A 21,238-nucleotide genomic window follows, 5' to 3' on the forward strand; every position below is an offset into this window, starting at 1 on the left:
ATGGATATACATGGAAATCCATGGACCTACATGGACATGCATGGAAATCCATGAACATCCATGGACATGCATTGAAATACATCCTCTGTTGCCCTCTGCTGTTGGCTTGGTCAGATGTGAAGGGAATTTTCCCGGTAGCTCCCCGTGGGAAGCACAATGCAGACACCAAGGGCAATCATGGGATGTGCTGGATGGAAAACTGGGACCAGGAGGGGATTCTGGATTTGGAGTGCTCAGGAGTGTTATAAATGAGAGACAAAAGTCTCGATATTCAGCAAAATTTAGATTGCTTTATTTGATATAGAAAGAGCAAGCAGCGCGCTGGGGAACGTGAGGGGTCACCGCCCACTCCACGCTCCACCCAACCTCGGTTTGCAGCCTCTTCTTATACTGTGGGTTCTCGTTGTAACCAATAATTTTTGGTTTTTTTGTTGTCACAAGCAGTGGTGGTTGAATAAACATCCTTACACGAATTCACAAAGCCTTTGGGTGATAATCAGTCACAGATAACCATCTGTAACCACCAGAGAAGTTCTGGGAGTCTGGTCCTTGAGATAGGCAGCATTGATCAGACAAAGGCAGGAAGGGCTATTGGGAAGTCTGATTGTGCAAGCTGGTAGTTGATACAACTTATTTGGAAAACATAACATAACATATTATAATATAACATAATATAACATAACAAGGTGATTTTAAACAGAATTATTTTATCATATCATTTCCTTTATCTAGTGTCCATACTTCGCTTCAGAGCTTAGTATTCTGGTTTATACAAACCCCAATGCTTTTGTGATTAACACGAATCTTTTATCAATTATCACAGAAGGAAAAGCATCAGCCTGCACTAGCACAGCACGTGGGAGGGGAGGGCACCTTTCCATGGGAAGCAAAGGCAGAACTGGGCAGGTGTCAGTGCCAGGACCACTGTCAGGGTGCCAGCCCATGCCAGGTGCTGAGCCCAGAGAAATGCCAGCAGAATTTCCAGGCTGGAGCAGCCACCCCTGAGCAGCACTGTCCCATGCCAAGGGGAGCACGGTGGTTTCAGAGCTTGGCAAACACTGGTGTGGCTCGTCAGACTCAGGGTGATCCCTGCAGGTCCCTTCTGACTGAGGAGATTCTGTGATTCTGAATCTGAATTCTGTGATTCTACTTGTGGAAATCTTAAGAGCAATTACAAAGATTCAGAAAAGTCAGGTGCAACTGAGTTCTTTTGGTTTTTTTACATACATCATCATAGAGAAGAGCATCAAATCTCATTTATCCTCAGAAAACAAGTTTTTTTCACAGTGTCACACATCCTCATCTTCCTGGACTGTATTTAACACCTGAACTGAGGAGTGCCCAGCCTGGAATAAAGATTTGGCATTCATCAATATTTCTTTCTGGTCCCAAGGCTGACCCTCACCCCCTTGGATTACAATTTAACTGATTTGTTTCTGTGCCATTACCTGTGGTTTGCTTTTCATGTTTTATTACTTCCTCTATTACCCTACAAAATCCAGAGTTGACGTCACATCACCTTGTTGGCTGTGCTTAATTGTGACGTCAAAAAATACTGGACAGCTCCTCTCAATCCTCAGACAAAAACCCTGAGGAGCCATTCCAGAAATGGAATAAAACCCCAACAAAATCGCTCCTTACAGGGAGGGGAAAGAAAAACTCTAAAAAAATCCAAATCCTTCCCTCTCCAAGCCTGCAAAATTCCAACAGGAAGAGTCTCTCACACTGCCTGGAACAGACTGAAGCAAAAGACAGGAGAAAACAAAGCAACTCTTGGGAATCCTACTGTAAACAGGAGGCTGCATACACCCAAAGCACTGCAAAGGAACAGCTAATCCCTGGAAAAATGTCAAAGGCACAGTGCTGCTTCTGCAGCATCTGCAAGTCTGCCTGCCATCCATGGAACACACAATTCCCCCAGGGCTCCCTGCTCTTTGCTTTTGGGGAGAGAATAAAAAAAAAAATTAAAAAAAAAAAAAAAAAAAAAGAAAATAAAGTGAAGTACAGCTTGAATGCAAAGCAGTCCATGAAAACAGTGAGGAATTTGGGAAGCTGCAAGGTTGGTCAGGTACCTGTCACACAGCAGCAGCTCTCAAGCAAGGTCCCACAAAGCTCCTCAGGCAGCAGCTGCTCCTGACTCTGCTCTTCCTCACAAGGGCTCCTCGTATAGAGAGGGAGCAGCTTCCCCATTCCAGGAAATGGGATTGCAAACCCTGCCCCTCAGTGATGCCACCCTGCCCCAAACCAGCAAGAGCTGAGCTAAGCCCAGCTCTAATGCTGCCCCTCACGCTGTCAGCAAGCCAAAAAAATCACTGAGATCCTGTAAAAATTCCCACTGTTCCCCATAGAAAAGCAAACTCTGACCTGACAGGACCTGCTGTACAAATTCCTGCATTTTTGTAGGGCCAACAGAAAACTGCATCAATTCACCAGCACAAAAGGGAAGGACCAGGAGCAGCCCCACGTTGTCTGATCAATCCACACACAATCACACCATTTACCTGAGCCACCAAACTGTCATTTATATAAATATATCTTGTTTTATATATATACAGCAGTATCTTAGCATGCAGAGGTCAGACCCACCAGCACAGTATGATCCCTTTTCCTTAGATCCCATGCAGCAGGAATGAACCAGGAGTGAATTCAGTTGCTTTATTATTTTTACATCAACATGAAATGTAATTTGAATACAGAGATTTTTAAAAGTAGATTTAATCAAGTGCAGCTAGTAGAGAATTCACAATTTTCTGTACAGGAGTATGAGGACTTCCAATGGAAATTCCTTACCCAAGACTAAAACTTGTGGTACAAATCAGCAGCAGAACAAATTTCCCCACTCTCACATGGCCAAGTCCACAGAGGTGAGGATATGCCTGAGAAACAACTACATCAGAGCTCTCCTGCCAAGCCAAAAACATGAGAGAACAGAATGCAAGCACAGATTTTATCAAATGGCCACTTGGCAAAGATAGAAACTGCCCTAAAAGCCTCCTGGCCACAGCTGGTGGCCTCATTTTTAGGCAGGATTTGCTGAAGACACAGACTCAGCTTGAAGGATCTTCCCAACCCCTGCAAGGACAGTACTGGCTTTTCCTCCTGCACTCCACCACCAGCTCCCTGAAGCTCACAAAGCGCCCAGAATGTGTTGGATACACCCCCAGCTCCCTCTCTGCACTCAGGGAGGGGACAGGGGTGGTGGGAAGTGTCCCTGCTGCTCCCTGACCCTGGCACAGGGCAGTACAAACCCCCAGCCTGGTCCCCTGGTAGATGAAGGTGACAAAGGATGGGGCAGATGTTTTCACCAACCTGCTCACTGACACTGCAACAAATGAGGCAGAAATCTCATCATCTGCTCCGTGGGTGAGGGAATTGTCACAGAGAACAGTCGAGGGCAGATTGGAATGGAAGAACACAGAATTCCTGCTTTAGCACAAGCAGACCCAGAGGGAAACGCCTGCCCACACCCCCAGCTGCTAAAAGTGTCCTGACAGAACTGAGTCAGCTGGGTCCTACCTGCAAAAAAAGGGGGGGGGCTGCAGCCCTTTTGTTGGTCCTCTCCCCTCTAGTGGATCCAAATGGGCTTTGTTTTGGGGGCTGAGTTTATTACCAAAAGATAAAACCCAAGAGCTGGGATTTGGTTGTTCTAAAAACCTCAACATGGTGATAGGGAAATTTTCTGAGCACTTTTAATAGCCTGAACGACACCTTCAACCACACTCCTCATGCAATACTTCATTATCAGCTCATTCGTGCTTAGAAATGTTATGACATAAAAAGTTCATAAATCACTAGTCCATAAAAGTCTCATATTCAATTAACAGACCTGACTTGAAAGGACTTTGACTGCCCTACAAAATATTAAAATGTGTTTCCAAAGGTGTTACTGGTTCTTATCACTAAGGAGCCCCACAGAGTGGTGTGAGGACTAAAGTCTCAGATAAGAAGTGACATTGTTGTAATTACAATAGCATCATTAACATTTCCATTCAACTTGCAAAAAAAACCAAAAAAAACCAAAAACCAAAAAACAAACAAAAAAAACCCCAAAAAACAAACAACAACAACAACAAAAAAAAAATTAAAAAAAAAAAACCCAAGGGTAAATTCACAGGTGTGATGTGGGGGATGACATAAGGAAGCTCAATAAAACATGCAAGAAAACCTGAGCAGGAAACAGGGAAGAGAAAAAAAAAAAACCCTGCTGTTGTCAGAGTTTGTGCAAACTTCTCCCAGGCAGGAGTGCAGGAAGGGATGAGATGACAACCTATGTGAAGAACTTGAAATGATTTTGACTCTGATTTGTCCTCTGATGTAATAAGTTGAAACACGAAACCAAACTGAGAAATCTGGGCTCCATGATTTTAGTGTTTAAATTAAATGTACCTGCCCTCAGGATTTTTATCAAGGCAACTGGATGCAAGAGTAACAACAAATGGAGATCCTGGAAGGAGAAATCCAGGGGTACAGACTTGGCACAAAACCCAGCATGAGTTTTCTCTATCAGAACAACAGAAATGAAAATGATAATTAATCAGATGCAGTTTCTAAAACGTCAGGCAATGCCTGCAGAGAAAACCACTGTGTTCAGGGCAAGTGAATTCTAGCCACAAAAATAAGCAAATGCCCCCAAAATCAGGAAATGTATTTGTCAGTGACCCAACCTCAGAGGTTCTGGCAGCCTCAACCCCTCAGGTACCATTACTGGTACCACTTATCAAAATACCATTGGGATAGGATTTTCAATTCTTATTGGTTCAGTTCTGAATCAGTCCCACACAATCAGAGTTATTGACTCCCACTGTCCCTGCAGTGACTGAAGTGCTCTGCTGGATTCCCAGAGCAATCCCTGGGGGTTAATCACAGCTGCCATCCTTCCAGCCATCCCTCCAGCGTTCATCCACACGGGAGCAGTCAAATTCTGCCTTTCCCAGCTTCCTGTTCACTTCATTGTGGAGAAGACACAGCCACTGGGAGAAGTTACTCCTGGTGCTCGTATCGGGTTGGTTTTTCTGTAATCTGCAAACAGGGAACAAATTATTTGGAACTTCTGAGAAAGAAGCAGAGAGCAGCAGAAAATTTTGTCACAGAATCCCAGAATGGTTTGGGTTGGAATGGACTTTAAAGATCATCTCATGGGCAGGGACACCTTCTACCAAATCAACCACCTCAGCCCATTTCAGTCTTTGCCTTCACTACTGAGATTGCCAATACAGTTTTGAGGGTAGAAGAATACTTGTCTCCTGAAAACCAAATTGTTCCAAGTCCCAGTCCAATCCCACAACTGTTCACAAGCCTGTTTTGAACCAGAAAAGTCCAAAATCGCCTCAGGGAGGCCTTGCAGGCAGCACAGAACAGAGCATGAGGACGAATGTTTGTTTTTTGAGTGAGTGCACCTGTGATTGATGCAATAATGGAAGAAACCAGTTCAGGTAGCTACAAACCCCAAGTGCAGGAAGAGCTGCTGATATGCAAACTAGCTGCTGCAGCCCAGCACTTCTGGCAAGCTCCTCCAGCACAAAACGTGCTGAGGTCACTCACCTGTTCTTTAGATCCTCAAAAAACCCACTGAGGCCACTCACCTCTCCCTCAGGTCCTCAGCACAGTGCTCACAGGGGTAGAACTTGGAGAAGAGGTTGATGAATTCCCTCATCTCCCTCTGCTGTGCCCCCGAGGGCCGCTCAGGGTAGTAGGCAGCCATGGTGTGCAGGAAGGCCCAGGTGCTGCGGCCCAGCTGCTCGCTGTCCAGGGGACAGTCCGGAGGGGGCTCCTTCTCCTCTGTGACAGCCACGTCCTGCAGAGGGACACAGGGGTGTGAGGGGACACCGCGGTTGGCGGGGACACAGCGCTTTTGAGCTGGGTGGGAAGGTGAGATGGGGGGGACAGGTCCTTCATATCCTTTCTGGGGATATGTCAGAGCCCCCCTCACACCTTCAAATGGAACATGGCAGAATCCCCCTCACACCCTCAGCGGAGGCAATGGCAGAGCCCCCCCTTACACCCCCAGGGAGAAGATGGGGACCCCCATTCCATTCCCACTGAAGAAAACCCTATCCCCGGCTCCTTCACACCCTGAAGGGAACACGCAGCCTCATCCCACTTGAGGGGCAGGATGAAGACTTGAGGGAGCTCTGCAGGGACTGTGAGTCGCCGGAGGCGGCTCCCACCGCTCCTCACCGCGCTGCCCGGGGCCGCCTGCTTCCTCTGCTCGCGGAGCCAGCTCTTGAAATCCGTGCAAGCTCGGCATGGCTTCTTAGGTGGCTCCCCCGGCGCGCCGTGCGGGACGGAGAAGGGGAAGGGGAAGGAGCCGCTGTCGGTGCCCGGGAAGGGCGCGGAGCCCCGGCCCGCGCGGCCCTCGCTGGGCGCCGCCATGTTGGCGCCGCGGTGCAGGACGGGCCGGGGCGGCGCCATTCCCGCCCGGGCTCCGTGAGGGGGCTCGGAGCCGGCACTCGCCCAAATGCCGTTTCTTGGGTGTTTTAATAAAAATACAGCAGTGAACTCTGTGTTTAAATATTGTGTTTGAGGAGAACGTGATAGTCCCGCCTGTCCTTCCTCGATTTGCGTTTCGCATCGCCCCTCGGGTGTGGTGGAGCTGTGCTCACCCTCAGGGTGGCCACACAGGTCCGTGAGGGGGCTCTGCCATGTCCCAGCTGAGGGTGTCAAAGAGCAGTTCTCCTCATACGGCCCGCCCAAATAAGCACAAAAATATGTATAAATATATGTTTATATGGGGTCTGGAGCATCTCTGTGGTGAGGAGAGACTGCAGGAGCTGGGCCTGGTCAGTCTGGAGAAGGGAAGGCTGAGAGGGGATCCCCTCAATCCATACAAATCCCTCCAGGGTTGTCAGAGGATGGTGCCAGACTCTGCTCAGGGACAGGACGAGGAGCAGTGGCCAGAAACTCAAACACAACAAGTTCCACCCCGACATGAGGAAGAAGCTCTTTCCATGACAGAGGGAAGAGCAGAGCCCTGACATGGCAGAGCCTGGAACAGCTGCCCAGGGAGGGTGTGCAGTCTCCCTCATGTGATAATTGATAAAAGATTCGTGTTAATCACAAAAGTTTTGGGGTTTGTATAAACCCGAATACTAAAGCCTGAAGTGAAGCATGGGCACTAGATAAAAGAAAATACATGATTAAATAATTCTGTTTCAAATCACCTTGTTATGACTATTATGTTTTCCAAATAGATTACCAGCTTGTAAAATCAGACTTCCCAATAGCCCTTGCTGCTTTTATCTGATCAATGCTGCCTATCTCAAGAACCAGACTTCCAGAACTTCACTGGTGTTATCTACAAGGACCAGATGGTTATCTGTGAGACTGACTATAGCCCAGAGGCTTTGTGAATTGGAATACGGATGTTTGTTTGACCACCACTGCTTACCTGGCAAAATTATGATAGCAAAAAACCAAAAAATTATTAATTACAACGAGAAACCAGAATATGAGAAGAGGCTGCAAACCAAGGTTGGGTGGAGCGTGGTGTGGGCATTGAGTCCTCACGTTCCCCAGCGCTGCTTGCTTTATCTATATGATATAAAGCAATCTAAATTTTTCTGAATATCGAGACTTTTGTTTCTCATTTATAACACTCAGGAGACATCCCAAACCCACCTGGACACGTTCCTGTGTCACCAGCTCCAGGTGACCCTACCTGGGCAGGGGGCTGGACTGGATGAGCTCTTCCTAACTCAGCTATTCTGGGATTGTGGGATGTGTAGATGCTGTGTATGCACAGCCCATGGCACACAGCAGCTCTCCTTCATGCCAGCAGTGCTGACAGGCACCTCAGCGTTATCTCCAGCAGAGTCATACAATCAACAGGGTGATTTTATGGACAAACAAGTGATTAACTCCCTTCAACGCATGCTATTCTATAGCAACACGCCCATACGTAGTTCTCCATGTTTTTAACATCTGTCACATGCTTCTAAATCTATATTTAGGGAGGATTTTTCTCCTTCTGAGAGTGTTGGCACGTGTCTCACCAGGGCACGTTCTGTCTGGGGTGATGGAGAGCCAGACTTGGCCCCAAGGCCTTGGCCTAGAGTGGACATTTGACATTTTTTTCTTTTATTCTTAGAGAGCCACAAGCTTGGGAGCACATGAGAGTGTTGATCTGGGCAAAGGTCCAGCCTGGCATCAGACTTTGGACTTGCTCTTTCACACCTTGAAAACATGAATTAGCTGTGGCCTTACGAAATTTTTAATAGAGGTCAAAGGGTGAAACCTTGGAGAGCAGCACAGACTTCCTCTCATCCTTCTTTTCAGCTTGATTCTCTCATGCTCTTAAAGGACTGAGAGCCACAAGTCTCCTACCATGAACAATGTGAATTTTGTATCCACTTCAACTTTTCTCCTGCTTATCACCTGTAGGTCAAGTGGAAAACATGTTTATTTTGTTTAATACAAACAAATAGACGTCCAGGATGGAGCTGGACCAAAACATCGCTAAATAAATAAATAAATGTGATTTATTTAACACAGAGTGGTGTAAAATGTGTATTAGAAAAAGCATTATTTTAGAGAAATACCTCAAAGACTTGCCCTCAAAAATACTTCACCACTTGGTGTGTTTCATGTGGAAATGGCTGAGCTGTTCCTGCTCTGTGGAGCACTGAGCTGATGGTCTGGATCTCCATCTTGGGGTCTCTACCAGTGCTGCTTTATTTTTATTTCTTTGCAATTTCTTGGGAATATTTCTTTGCTGATTTTTGTGAGGGAGGGAGAAGACACGTGAAGGAGCTGCTGGAATGGCTGTGCCTAAAGTTGTACACAACTATAAAGATAAATTTCACATGCAAAGGAAAGATCAAGTAGGGACAGTGACATTTTTATATCTGTTTTCCTTGTCCATCAATAAATGTTTTAACTGATGCTCATGACGTTGTTAATTTTTGTAAAGTCAGGAAAAAAGAGAATGAAATACTGAGGGAATTTCCTCAGAACTTTATTGTTTGGTCTTCAAACAATGAAATAGTTGCAGAGATGTTTCCAAGTCACACCAATCCCTGCTTTGGCCGTTAGCAGACTTTGCTTCCTTGATAGTAATTTAATATATGGAGTCAGTTAAAATATTAGCATTTTTATTGAAAAGGAAAAAGCCCACAGCCTAGAAGGAGGCTGTTGGTTCCAAAGATTTGTGCTTCACATTGCTCCCCTCGCCCCTTTCCTGCTCAGCTCTAGGAGCAGAGCTGGCTCTTTAGGAAATGGTCCTCCCAGTTTTCTCCTCTTGCCTTCAAGTCCAGCATCAGCTTGGATTTCACAGTTTAAAAAATGGAGAAATGCTCCAGTTCAAGTCAGAGCAAGGAAATTAATTTTACTGTCTGTAAATAAATCCAAGTTTGGATTCCAAGTTTTGGATTCGTTTGGATTCCAAGTTTTGGATTCCTTTGGAATCCAAGTTTTGGCAGAGCCAAATGAGTTCCATCCAAAGGAAGGAATGTGGTGCAGAGCTGAGGAAGGATGAGGGAACATTCCCTGCTGCTCCCCTTGGACAGCTCTGACCCACCCAACCTCTGCTCCAGCACTGATGTAGGAGCTGCAGTGTGCTAGAGCCTGTTACCAAACAAACTCCTCACCCACATCAGATTCTGGGGAGGAATTCTTCCCTGTGAGGTTTGGGGAGGGGCTGGCACAGATTCCCAGAGGAGCTGTGGCTGCCCCTGGATGGATCCCTGGCAGTGTCCAAGGCTGGGATGGATGGGGTTTGGAACAGCCTGGGATGGTGGAGGGTGTCCCTGCCCAGGTGCTGCCAGAAAAGCACAGATTTTTCAGCTGCTGGTGTCTGTGAGACTGGGCCCACTGAGGTCACAGATGTCACTGAGTATGTCCCCCCTTCCTCAGAGCTGTGCCTGGAATGGGGCAGCTCAGGGAGTGATGACAGCACTCACCAGGAAGCAGCAGTAAAACCCCTGCTGGAGAGATTGAAAGGCTGTGTTTGCCTTTCTCAGAGCTGTTTGATCTTCTGCTCTTACCTTTGTGCCTGCGAGAGCAGAGCCAGGAATGAACAGCTGGCAGTGGGCTTTGGGGCAGGAATAAGAAAAGGAGCTGGACACCCTCCCTGCCCCTCTGAACCCTGCAAAATCCATGGCACAGGGATCCTCACAGTGAGCTTGGGCAAGGACAAAGGTCTCAGCTTAAACACAGCCCCTGAGCAAAGCAGGTGACCACAAGGAGGGGAGACACAAGAGGAAATGATCCCGAGGAGAGATAATCCCAAGGAGGATTCACACAGTGTGAGCCCAGATTCCTGCAGGTTGGCCATTATGGACTGGGATAAGGAATAATATTCTCAGAGCCCTTCTTCATTTGGGAATCTAAACACCACTGAATATCCAGTAATTAATTTAAAGTTTCAAATGAGGCAACTGGAATAAGTTGTCCAGAGAGGTCTCCTGGTTGCCTCATCCCTGGAAGTGCCCAAGGTGAGGTTGGACAGGGCTTGGAGCACCCTGGGATAATGGAAGGTGTCCCTGCCATGGCAGGGGGTGGCACTGGATGGGCTTTAAGGTCTTTCTAACCCAAATAATTCCATGATTCTTTGAATTTTTTTTTTTGGGGGGGGGGGGGGGGAAATGTACCCTGTGCCTCTCAGGATCCCTACCAAATGTTTTTGTAGGTACTTCCAGCTGAGTGTAAGTTTTCCCTCTGCAGGGGAATACAGCAGGAAGCTGTCTTGTGTTTACATGTAAGAATGTGAGCCTAAAGTCTGACCAGTGATGAGCCAGCTCCAGGAATTAGTCATAGACTTGTTCGAGAAATTACAGCCAACTAGGAAATAGCAGCAACAAAATAAAAACATTTATTTCTAGGCAAGTGAACCATATTGATTCTCTCTGCTTGTGTAGAAGTTTATCACCTGCAAAATTTCCCAAAATATGAATTTATTCCCCAGATATCAGGAAGGAGCCTGCATTCCCCTGCATGCCAGGGTGTGGATGAGATGTTGATCTCGGTTCAGATCCATCCAGAAATGTTGAAATGTGTTCAGAACAGTCTGAAGTGTAAGACTGAGCTCAAAATCTCACTTTTGCCTCGCTCAAATCTGAGCATCTACACCAGACACTGAGTTTGTTCTTTTAAATTTGGGGCCATTTTTCTCTTGCGGATTAAAATGAGAATCAATGACTAATGGTGATGGCAGGGACAGGGAGAAAACCAAATTATTTCTGCAGGTTGGTTCAGATGATCCTGCTTGTGCCGTGTTCCCATCTATCTCCTCCTTCCCAGACCCTCTCTGGGCACCCCTGGAATCAGCTCATCCATTCTGAGGACAAACACAGTAAAATTGGGGATTTCCTTTTGTGCTCTTGAAAAATGAAGCACAGAGTCTTCAGTGAGCAGCTCCTTTTCCTTTTGGTTTTGCAAAAGGAGAGTGGCCCCTGATTTGGGGTCAAAGGAATTCAACAGGATTCTCCTTCGGTGGAAGAAGTTTTCCTCAGGTAACAGTTGCTATGTTTGGACTCAGTAAGAATGAAACATAAATGACAGAACAATTCCTTCCACATTGCTCGTCTCCCACCAAGCTTTTGAGTGAAGATTGTATCTGTTTTTTTCCTGGTTTCTGAAGGGGTCGAGGAACACAAATTTCTGTCTTTGCTCTGAAATACAGGTGAACTTTTACCCAGAGCTCCTGGTGCTACTGGAATCCCCAGGAGAGATAGGGCTTTGCATACTCTGCTCCTCGATGGCCTTGGGGAATGAGGAAAGGGAAAAGAGTGGGATGAGCATCTCTGACTAATCTGCAAGGAACACAATGATCTTGTCTCTGATCAATTTACTATATTTAGCATGATGTAAGAGCAGATTTTCCCCAAGTGAAAACAATATTTCTCCGGGTTCTCTGTGCTTGCTGTTGGCTGTATTGGTGTTGCTGGGATGTTCCCCCCCGCTGGATTGAGGAATGTGTAGGGCAGGCTGAGCTCTGCAGAGCCTCAAACCCCTTTGGAAACTCCACCCTGCTTTTCTCCTCCCTTCCTTCACACCCCGTTCCTGGGTCCCAGCATGTCCACACAGCGCTGGCCTCGTGCCATGCACTCATCAAATATCACTTTTTCCCCAGAAAATAATTCGAGGAACCTCCTCTTCTTGAAGCAGCTTAAGTTACATTCTCAACCTCTCTGGAAGATTCCCTCTTGAATCACACTTTTGTCCTTTGCATAACCTTAACAAAACATGTCACTTTTATAAAAGAGCTATGAAATCATGGCAACAAATGCTTGGTAAACAGGAGCCAGTCCGCTGTGCATAACCTTAGCATTGAGCAAACCCTGGAGATGGGCACAGCTCTCCCTGGGCTGGGTGGGGCCATCCCAAGGGATTTGGAAAGAAAATGACACCTCGGGAATGAGGTTTGAGGGAGTTTGATGCGATGCTGTGATTTTGGATCCTGAAATAAAGCTGCCTGTGAGGAGTGAGTGACGCCCTGCACTGAAGAGGGATGTGCACCTTGGGAAGCTCCGTGATGGAATGGGAAAGAGCTGAACCTCAAAGGGTTGCTGGGTTGAGTCTGCCACAGAGAAATGCTTTAGTGCCTGCAGCAGCTGCTGAAATGAGGATGAAATTAAATACTTCCTTCTGGATTAGTTACTGTAAAATCTCTCATCCCAGCCTGTGTGAAAGTTCAACTGCTTCCTTTGTTCATGAGGTGAAGGAGACTTTTGTCAACTCCAGTGTCTGGGTTTTCATTATTCTTTTTAAATAAAGGTCTGTTTCTCTACTTATTAGAAGTCTAAAACCTCTTTGTACTTTTAAAATCGGCTTTTAGCATCTGGGGCTTTCATTAAAGGTGCTGATAGGTCATGTGTCATCGCAGGTGACCTTCAAGAACAGTAAAGGGCAGGTTTTGATCCTGAAGGTGAGCGAGGGAAAGATGAAGCTTTTCCACCAGCTTTGTTCCAGGCCTCCCTTGGCTGTGCCCACAGCTCCTTTCTGTATCTCTTCCTCGCAGCTGCAGTGTCCTGACGGTGGTTTGAGGACTTTTCCTCCTTTTGCCTTCCCTGTGCTAGCCACAGAAGGAGAAATCCCTGATGCAGAGTCCCCATGAGGGTCAGCCATGAGGGGCACAGGTCACCCACCAGCCCAGACATGACTCTGTGTGTGGGAAAGCTATTATAACCCAGCTGCTCCTCTCCAAGGATTTGGGACAAGGCTGTTTCTTGCTGGACCTGGAAAATGGCTCAGGAGGAGCTGGGGAGGAGCTGCCTTTGGCTGCCCCTGAGCATCTGTGCACTCAGATTCTCAGAAGTTCCTCCTAATCCACACTGAAATGAAAAGAAAAGCAGAGCATGTGTGTTGATTTGTCATGGAAGGGATGGAAATACTCAGTGGGACAGCCCTGGTGACTGTGGAGCCTTCCTGCAGCCTCTGGGTGACCTCCTGTGTGTTCCCAGACTGGGGCAGGCAGTCTGGTGTGACTCCCTGTGACAATGCCTCAGTCGCCTGCCGTGACACAAGCACGTTTCTGTCCCCACAGCAGCTGTTTATGGCTGCAGTGATGCTCCTTGAGTAGCAGAACTTCCCCTTGGTGAGGTGCAGGAGGCTCTCTTGGAGCAGACTGCAAAATGATGGGAGCCATTACAGGAAAAAATCCCGTGTTTCGTGCAAAGCTGGGCAGTGCCCTCCTACCTTTACCTGTTAATTCATGATCTCTTTGGTACCTTGTAAAACAACGAAAGGAAAATTAACTGCTGCCCTCAGAGCTGTGTAAATAAATATCAATGATGAAACAGCAGCATCCAGCAATTCTTGCTAAGTCTCACTTTTTCTGGGCCAGCCCCTCCTCCCCTGCCATTAATTATTACCCATGCGTGGGCACTAATTTATGGCAGGATGACACAGAAGCTGTAGAAAGACACAAAGTAACCTTGATAATGCCAGAAAAATAATGTTTGTCTTGTTTTCTATAAGTGTGTTCAAATGTATCCAGCAGAGAAGTGGGGTTAGCCATCCTTCCTGCCAGGAATGGCCCTGGCATGGCTGCGAGGTGTGGGGAGCTCTGAGGAGCACTGTCCCCATCCAAGGCCATCTGGTGTCGTGGGCGGTGTCACTGCAGACACGACGTGGCTCCTGAGGTCATTCTGGAGCAGAGAGTTTCGTGACATCACACCTGACACCTGCAGGGCACCGATACTGCTGTGACAGCTGCAGAGCTGGAACTGAGCCTGCAGGTGATTCCAGAGGTGCTGATGACTCCCAGGGGTGCCAGGCTTTTCCTCTCCCTCCCTGCACCTCAGTTCTGTGTCACAGTGAACTTCACTTCCACAAAATGTTTTCTCAAATAACCAATTCTTGAGTTCTGAGAAGTTTTGCTCATATTTGGTTTTATACAACACTGCTAATCGCCAGCAATCTCCCAGTCAGTCCAATCTTTTCCAGAAGATCAGCTCTCCAAACTGCATGGCTGCTCCTTCTGCCTTGGGTGATTTGTAAACCCCTGTGTAGCTTCACCTTCCTGTTGTAACATTCCATTAGGTGTTCTCCACACCCCCCTTTCTGCCTGAATTCCCTGACAACCATGAAACACAGCAAAGCCTTTGACCAAGGCTGTTTCCTACTCTTCTGGTTTTTATGGCACCTGCAGATCAAGGTGCTCTCTGAGCCTCCATCTTCTCATCCTGCAGCTCCTCCAAGGCTTTCCTTGTCTTTGCCTTTTCCCACTCAGGATAAATACACTTAAACCTTTACACTCTTGGAAATACGGTGTGGTTTGTGTTTGCTCCGAGACAGGAAACCAAGCCCAGGTGCTTCACTGGGAGTCTTGATCACAAAAATATCCAAGAGCCACTTAAAGCCATGTGAAGGTGGGCTTGGCTCTGGTTTGGCTGCCAACGAGAAGCCAAGGAGTGCAGGTTTGAGGACATGGAATCAGCAAAGAGTTTTGGCACCTCAGAGACTGGAACTTTCTAGATAAACCTGCTGGATGAAGTGATTTCCTCTGACTCCATAAAATCCTCGCTCTTTGATCCAGGGAGATTTACCAGCACATGCTCTGGCTGGAACCTTTGTAAGAGAGGGGTGAAGGTTCTGACTGCAGGCTGGGGAGGGCAGGGAGCTGCTCCACATCCCTTTTCCACAGGGCAGCTCCTCTTGGGCTTCCTGAGCCACGAGATGCTTTGGAGATGCCGTTGGAGAGATTTTCTCTCCAAAATCCACACTGAACAAAAGTGCTCTTTGGATAACTTTCCCTTTTTAATGCGGGACAGATATCCAGCAGCAATAAATCCCACTGCAATAAACCTGCTTTCCTTTTCCTCAGAAATTGCCACACTGCTGTGTGGGAGCAGCCTCCTGTGCTCATGGAACACAAACCAAGACCCTCCTGGCTGTGTTTTCCAGAAGGAATCTGGTTTGGCTCCCTGGTCCAGTTCTGGGTTTTTATTTTCTTTTTTTCTTTCTTTTTTTTTTTTTTAAATTAGTTTTGTTTTTGTTGTTGTGGTGGGTTTTTTGGTTTTGGGTTCTTTTTTTTTGTTTTTGTTTTTGTTTTTTTTTGTTTGTTTTGTTGTTTTCTTTTTTAAGTTGTTTTTTTGGTTTGTTTTTTGTTTGATTAAAAAATCACCTGCAGCCGTTGCTGAGGGTTTGAACCACCAGGTGTAGCTGGGAAATGAAAGGGAGGCACGGCTGAGCCTTTCAGTTTGAGTTCCAACAATGATAAAGATAAAGATAATTATAGTAATAATGGTTCCATTGAGGCATTATTAAAGAAGAGGCGGTTTGATCACACGGTGCCCATCAACCCTGAGGTTCAGGGAGAGGACAGGCTGTCCAAGGCTGGAATTATTTCTCCTGCTGTGCCTCTGGGCAGTGAAGCTGCTCCTTAGGAAAAGCTGGTGGCTGGGAGGGTGTGGACAGAGCACTCAGAGCTGAATTTTCATCACATACTTACACCTTGAGGAGCTCTCAGTTTTTTAGTTACATCCTGGAGATGTGCCTGTTCATAAGATCGGCATCTCCATGGAGATATTGACAAAACTCTCAAAAGTCTATTTAAAGTAACTCGGCAGGTGGGACAAAGCAGGGAAAAAACAAATATTCGCGACAAATATTACTCACGTTAAATGGTGCCTGATCTGTGTTTACAACTCATGTTCTAAATCAGTTTTTGAGACTGCAGTGAGCTGAGTCCTTGCAATACAGCCATAAAAACTTCTCAGGTGTCCCGGAAATATCTCGGGGCAGGTGCTGCTGCCCCTGTGACCTCCTTCCACCCAGCTCTGGCAAACAGCCCCGGCTCACTTCCCGGCACTGCTTAGTAAGGATGTGATGAAAAAAAATGTGTTTCTCATCCCCAGCGCCCTGAACTGTGTCCCGCCTGCACCCGGCAGTATTTGCATGTGAAAAGCGGGGGGAAAGGTAAAAGGTAGTTTGGCAAATCACGGAACTTCTGCCGCTGGCTGGGCGGAGGAGGAAGCTCGGGAACACCTCTGCCCTGCCTCCTTCTCCAGAGTATTTAACCTCGGCTCTCGGGGCTGGAGCCGCATCTCTGCTCCTTGCAGATCTCATCCTTCCAGCTCTCATCCTTCCAGTTCCATCCTTCCAGTTCCATCCTTCCAGCTCTCATCCTTCCAATTCCATCCTTCCAGTTCCATCCCTCCAGCTCTCATCCTTCCAGTTTTCATCCCTTCACCTCCATCCTTCCCTCCCATCCCTCTGGCTCCCTGTGAAGGAGGAGCAGCAGCCGTGGGGAAGATGAGCTGCCAAAGGTACCCCGTGAATGTGAAAGCTGTTGGCTTCATGCAGTGCAGAAAACAGAAGGTACTTTAATTTTTTTATTTTTTTTTCCCTCCTTAAATATAATTTACAAATTGGGAGACTTGAAGATTTTGAGTTATTTTTCCAGGGATATTTAGGTCATTTCCCACAGTGTTGGGATCAGAACCTAAGGGTCTAGGACAAAAGGACTTGTTTTTTCATGGCCTTAATTTTTGGGTTTTGTTCTCTTTTTGTCACAGCACCATACAATCTTCCTGGTTTCAGCAATGATTACCCATTTGGGACTATGAAATTAAGGAAATATTTTTGTAGTTTTAATGTTTCAATTAATTTTTTAATGTGATGTTAAAAGCCTCAACTAAATCACAGCAAATACTGATTGCCTGAAAGCATCCAAAATTGAACATTGTGATTAAACTGCTTTTCTTTTCCCAGAACTACATGATGTTTGTGTCCTGGTCGGATCAGAACAACATTCTCATCTACAGGACGTTTGAAGACTTTAAGAAATTCCATGTAAGTGAATTTTCAATTCCTCAAATGTCAAGATTCGTGTCCTGGGGAGGGAAAGGAGCCTGGCTGTGTCAGCTGTGAGGAATCACTGTTCTCTCCTTCTCTTTGCTTTTAGAAAGAGCTGAAGAGAAAATTCCCCACTGAGAGTGGGTCACTGAGGAGTTTACCCAGGTTTAAAGGTAAGGACAAATCTCTGATGGACCAACAAACACAAGAAATCATAACCCATGAGAAAGACAAACCTCTGAGTCTGACCTTCCTCTGGAACAGATCAGGGGCTCACTCCTGCTCCTGCCATGGCACCACTGGGTCACATCAGCATGTCTGGGTCTAGCACACACTTAAAATGACCCAGAAAAGTTGTTGTTTTTTTTTTTAATAGATAGCTGCACTTGGCAAATTAATGCTACACTTCAAATATTGACCTAGAGCTTCTTGAAACTTTACATGTGGAAAAAAAAGAGAAATTTTAGATGTTAAAAAAATCCTATCAGGGAGGCAGGGACAGTGACTTTGTACAGTTTGGGCTTGGGCAGGAAGGGTGGTGGGTGAGGGCACCCTGGTGTTCAGGGAAAAGATGCTGCTCCCTGGGATCCAGATCCTATCCCAACTGTGCCTTTGGTATTTTGAAGGTATAACTATGCAGCAGAGGAAGGGTGGGAAGCTGAACAGGTGCCTGGAGATCCTGAAACTGCTGGAAACGTATTCCCAGGAGCTGCTGAAAACAGATGTGAAAATCTCCCGGGGGGAAGAGGTGAATCAGTTTTTCAAGGCACAGACTCAAGACCTCGATCCATCCTTCCCTGAAAACAGGTATGAAATAGGAGTTGTATTTTTTTGTTCTTTCATGAAGCAGAAACGTTGGGATATGGATAGAAGGGAAACACCAGTTACACTCCAGGCCAGTTCAGCTGGGTGTTCAATCCACGTTCATTTTGTTTCTGATGCCTGAAGCTTTCCTCATCCTACTGCAGACATGATTTTACCAAAATCAGTGCTAAACTCAACCTTTCACCCGAGTTTTTGACATGCACCTTCACTTTTCAGCGTTGTGATCATGCCATCAGTATTCAGAAGGGAGAAGAGCCCCCAGCCCCTCTCCATCACCCTCCCCCAGGCGTCACAGAGCTACCGCTGCATCAAGGCCTTCGAAACCAAAGACACAAAGAACAAACCCTTCACAGTGGCTCAGAAGGAGATTGTGGAAGTGCTAATCAAGGACATGACTGGTGGGTTTGAGAGGATTCAGTGTCAGGGGTGGATGGGCAGATGGATTCATAGCTGGGCAAATGCTGAAGGAGTGTCAGGGTTTGCACTTGTTGCTTATCTGGGGACAGTGAATGTCCCTCCTGTCTCTTGTGTCCCCTACCCAGGGATTGTTGTCATGTCTTGACTTGTAGTCTGTTAAAATCTGGGTGTTCTTCCTCTTTGTAGGCTGGTGGCTGGTGGAAAATGCAGACAAGCAGCTAGCCTGGTTCCCAGCCTCATACCTGGAAGAGCTCGATGCCTGTGAGGACATCCAGACTGCCCTCAGCTCCAACGAGGAGGGTGAGTCTGTTCCTCCTTCAAAACATGAGCTCTGCAATACCCCACTACCTAATCCACTGCCTGCAGTCCCTGCCTGGACCTCTGACTCTTCTGGTTGGCTCTGCCACCACCTGTGGGTCTGGAATCATGGAGTGGTTTGGGTTGGAACAGAGCTTAAAGCCCATCCAGTCCAACCCCAACACCTTCCACTGTCCCAGGTTGCTCCAAGCCCCTTGGACGCTTCCAGAGATCCAGGAGCAGCCACAGCTGCTCTGGGCAACCTCTACCAGGGTCTCTACACCCTTTTTGTAAAAGACTTCTTTATATCCACCTTAAATGGATCAGACTGGGGTCCCTGAGCAAACCAGTCACTCCGGGGAGTTGCCCTGCAGCTGGGCTGATCTCTCCCAGGGATCAGAGCATTTTCTCCACAAGGCAAACCCAACCTCTCTGTGTCTCTGCAGGCAGCCTGTACTTTGTGGTGCAGGCCTACGAGGCTCAGAACTCAGATGAACTCTCACTGAACCAGGGGGTGGTCGTGGAGGTGCTCAGGAGATCCCACAATGGCTGGTGGCTGATCAGGTAAGGAGGCTTTCCCAAAACCCTGGCTCCTCCAGGGAGCTGCTTGCTGTGGGATGCACAGGAGCCCCCTGAGCTGCATGTCCTTGCTGGGGATGGTTTCCCTGTCCTCACACCCTGTGTACAGCACCCTCCTGCTTCCCCAAATGCTCTCCCCCCTCGGCCCTTGGTAGATTTGGGAGGATTCAGTGCTATGGGTGGGATGGATTCAAATCTAGGTAAATACTGAGGTGCTGGAAGGGTTTTCTCAGTGTTCTTCCCATCTCTGCCCTCAGGTACAATGGCTGCACTGGCTACATGCCCTCTCTGTGCCTCAGGCCCTACCAGAACCCTCACCACAAGCTCCAGACCATCCTGAGCTGCAGCCTCAACTCCTCCACCCCGAACCTCAGCTCCCCACAGCCCCGGGCCGAGCCTGTGGCCCAGCCCAGCAGATCCCACTCTCTGCCCAGGGCCAGCTCCACCCCACAGCTGGATCTGGATTTGGATTTGGAGAGCTCTTCCCTGAGCCCGGGGAGCAGCAATGGCGGGGATTGGAAACCCGACTTGTCACGATCCCTGCCCGAGGTGGAGCAGGCCCCGAGCTCTCCTGGCCCGGCCCCGCACAGCAGCAAATCCCCACAGCTCGGTGCCAGGGACAGCAGCGACTCTGCCTTCGTGGAATCCTCCAGAACCGAGCTCAGCTCGTCCCTCGCTGACCCCGAGCTGGCCACGGGTGTCCCCAAGGTGCCAGCCCGGCCCTCAGCCCACGAGATCCTGCAGCGCTGCAGCACCGTCACCAAGAGAGCCCTGCAGCAAGCGGCCCCACAGCCCGGCCTGCCCATCCCCGGCAGGAATTAGTGTCCCTGGGGAGGGGACACACAGCCCTGACACCCCAGTGTCCCTGGGGACACACAGCCCTGACACCCCAGTGTCACTGGGGACAGCCCTGACACCCCAGTGTCACTGGGGAGGGGACACACAGCCCTGACACCCCGCTTGCTGGAGTCCCCTGGGAGCTGTGAGCAGCACTAGAGCATCAGGGATTGGGATTGTCCCTTCCCAAGGGACACAAACACATCCACACCTCCCTGGGCAGCTTCAGGGGTTGGGATTGTCCCTTCCCAAGGGACATGAGCTCCCTGGGCGGCACCACTGCTGCTGCAGCTTCCACAGGGAGCTCCTGGGGGAGAACTGAGTGGGGTCACTGGAGGATGTGGCAGAGCTGGAGGTCACTGGGAAGGAACTCAGGTGTTCATTTCACAGCCCTGGCTGGGTTATTCCCCACACCAGGATCAGCTGGCACAGCTGGCACACCGTGGAGGACAAAGGAGTGGCACCACAGTGCCTCAGTCACCCCTGGCACCCTGAGCTGCTTACAGGACTGGGGAGGGATGGGATGATGCCCCTGTGTGATGGCCTTACTGAACCCCCTGTTTTATAGATATTTTTTCAACTTTTTGACTTTTGGTGTCACTTTGGGGATGTTTTTATATCGTTTAGTGTAGAGGCCATGAAATACAGGAGGGGCTGGATCTGCTGACTGGTGGTGAGAATAAAAAACCTCATCCCTGTTCCCTCCAGCCATGTCTGTGCAGGCACAGGGACACAACCAGATAATCACAGCTTGTGTCCCAACTGGGGCTGGGAACAGAGAACTTTTATGGACAAAACATTCCTCTTTCCAGGGGACTGGGTAGTTACTGAAACTCACATTTCTAATCCTAAACTTTTGTGCTGGAAATGAGTTAGAAAAAGAATTAGAGGAAAATTAAAACTTTTCTCTACATTGATGACTTTAATTGTACTTGTTCTCCCGGGTATTTGCTAATATATTTATAAAAAAGAACTTGAGGTGTTTGTATTGTTTGAATTTTATACATTTGTGACTATGAAATAAAATACATGTAAATATCTCTGAAGC

At 47.7% G+C, this 21,238-nt stretch overlaps 2 protein-coding genes across 2 annotated transcripts; one reads left to right on the forward strand and one right to left on the reverse strand.

The window, feature by feature from the left end:
• Positions 1-2,641: 2,641 nt before the first annotated feature.
• GFER (growth factor, augmenter of liver regeneration) lies at positions 2,642-6,426 on the reverse strand. The gene is made up of 3 exons (XM_014886476.2): positions 6,178-6,426; positions 5,583-5,794; positions 2,642-5,019 (listed from the first exon to the last, which is right to left on the reverse strand). The coding sequence occupies exons 1-3, from the start codon at positions 6,409-6,411 to the stop codon at positions 4,857-4,859; spliced, it is 609 nt and encodes a 202-aa protein (XP_014741962.2). The 5' UTR covers positions 6,412-6,426; the 3' UTR covers positions 2,642-4,856.
• Positions 6,427-16,386: 9,960 nt separating this feature from the next.
• Positions 16,387-21,230, forward strand: NOXO1 (NADPH oxidase organizer 1). Its single transcript, XM_014886358.2, has 8 exons — positions 16,387-16,758; positions 17,152-17,232; positions 17,345-17,408; positions 17,862-18,042; positions 18,277-18,458; positions 18,664-18,777; positions 19,221-19,338; positions 19,611-21,230. The coding sequence occupies exons 1-8, from the start codon at positions 16,693-16,695 to the stop codon at positions 20,173-20,175; spliced, it is 1,371 nt and encodes a 456-aa protein (XP_014741844.2). The 5' UTR covers positions 16,387-16,692; the 3' UTR covers positions 20,176-21,230.
• Positions 21,231-21,238: the final 8 nt, after the last annotated feature.

Source organism: Sturnus vulgaris, chromosome 16 (assembly GCF_052056855.1).
Source record: "Sturnus vulgaris isolate bStuVul1 chromosome 16, bStuVul1.hap1, whole genome shotgun sequence".
NCBI lineage: Eukaryota > Metazoa > Chordata > Aves > Passeriformes > Sturnidae > Sturnus > Sturnus vulgaris.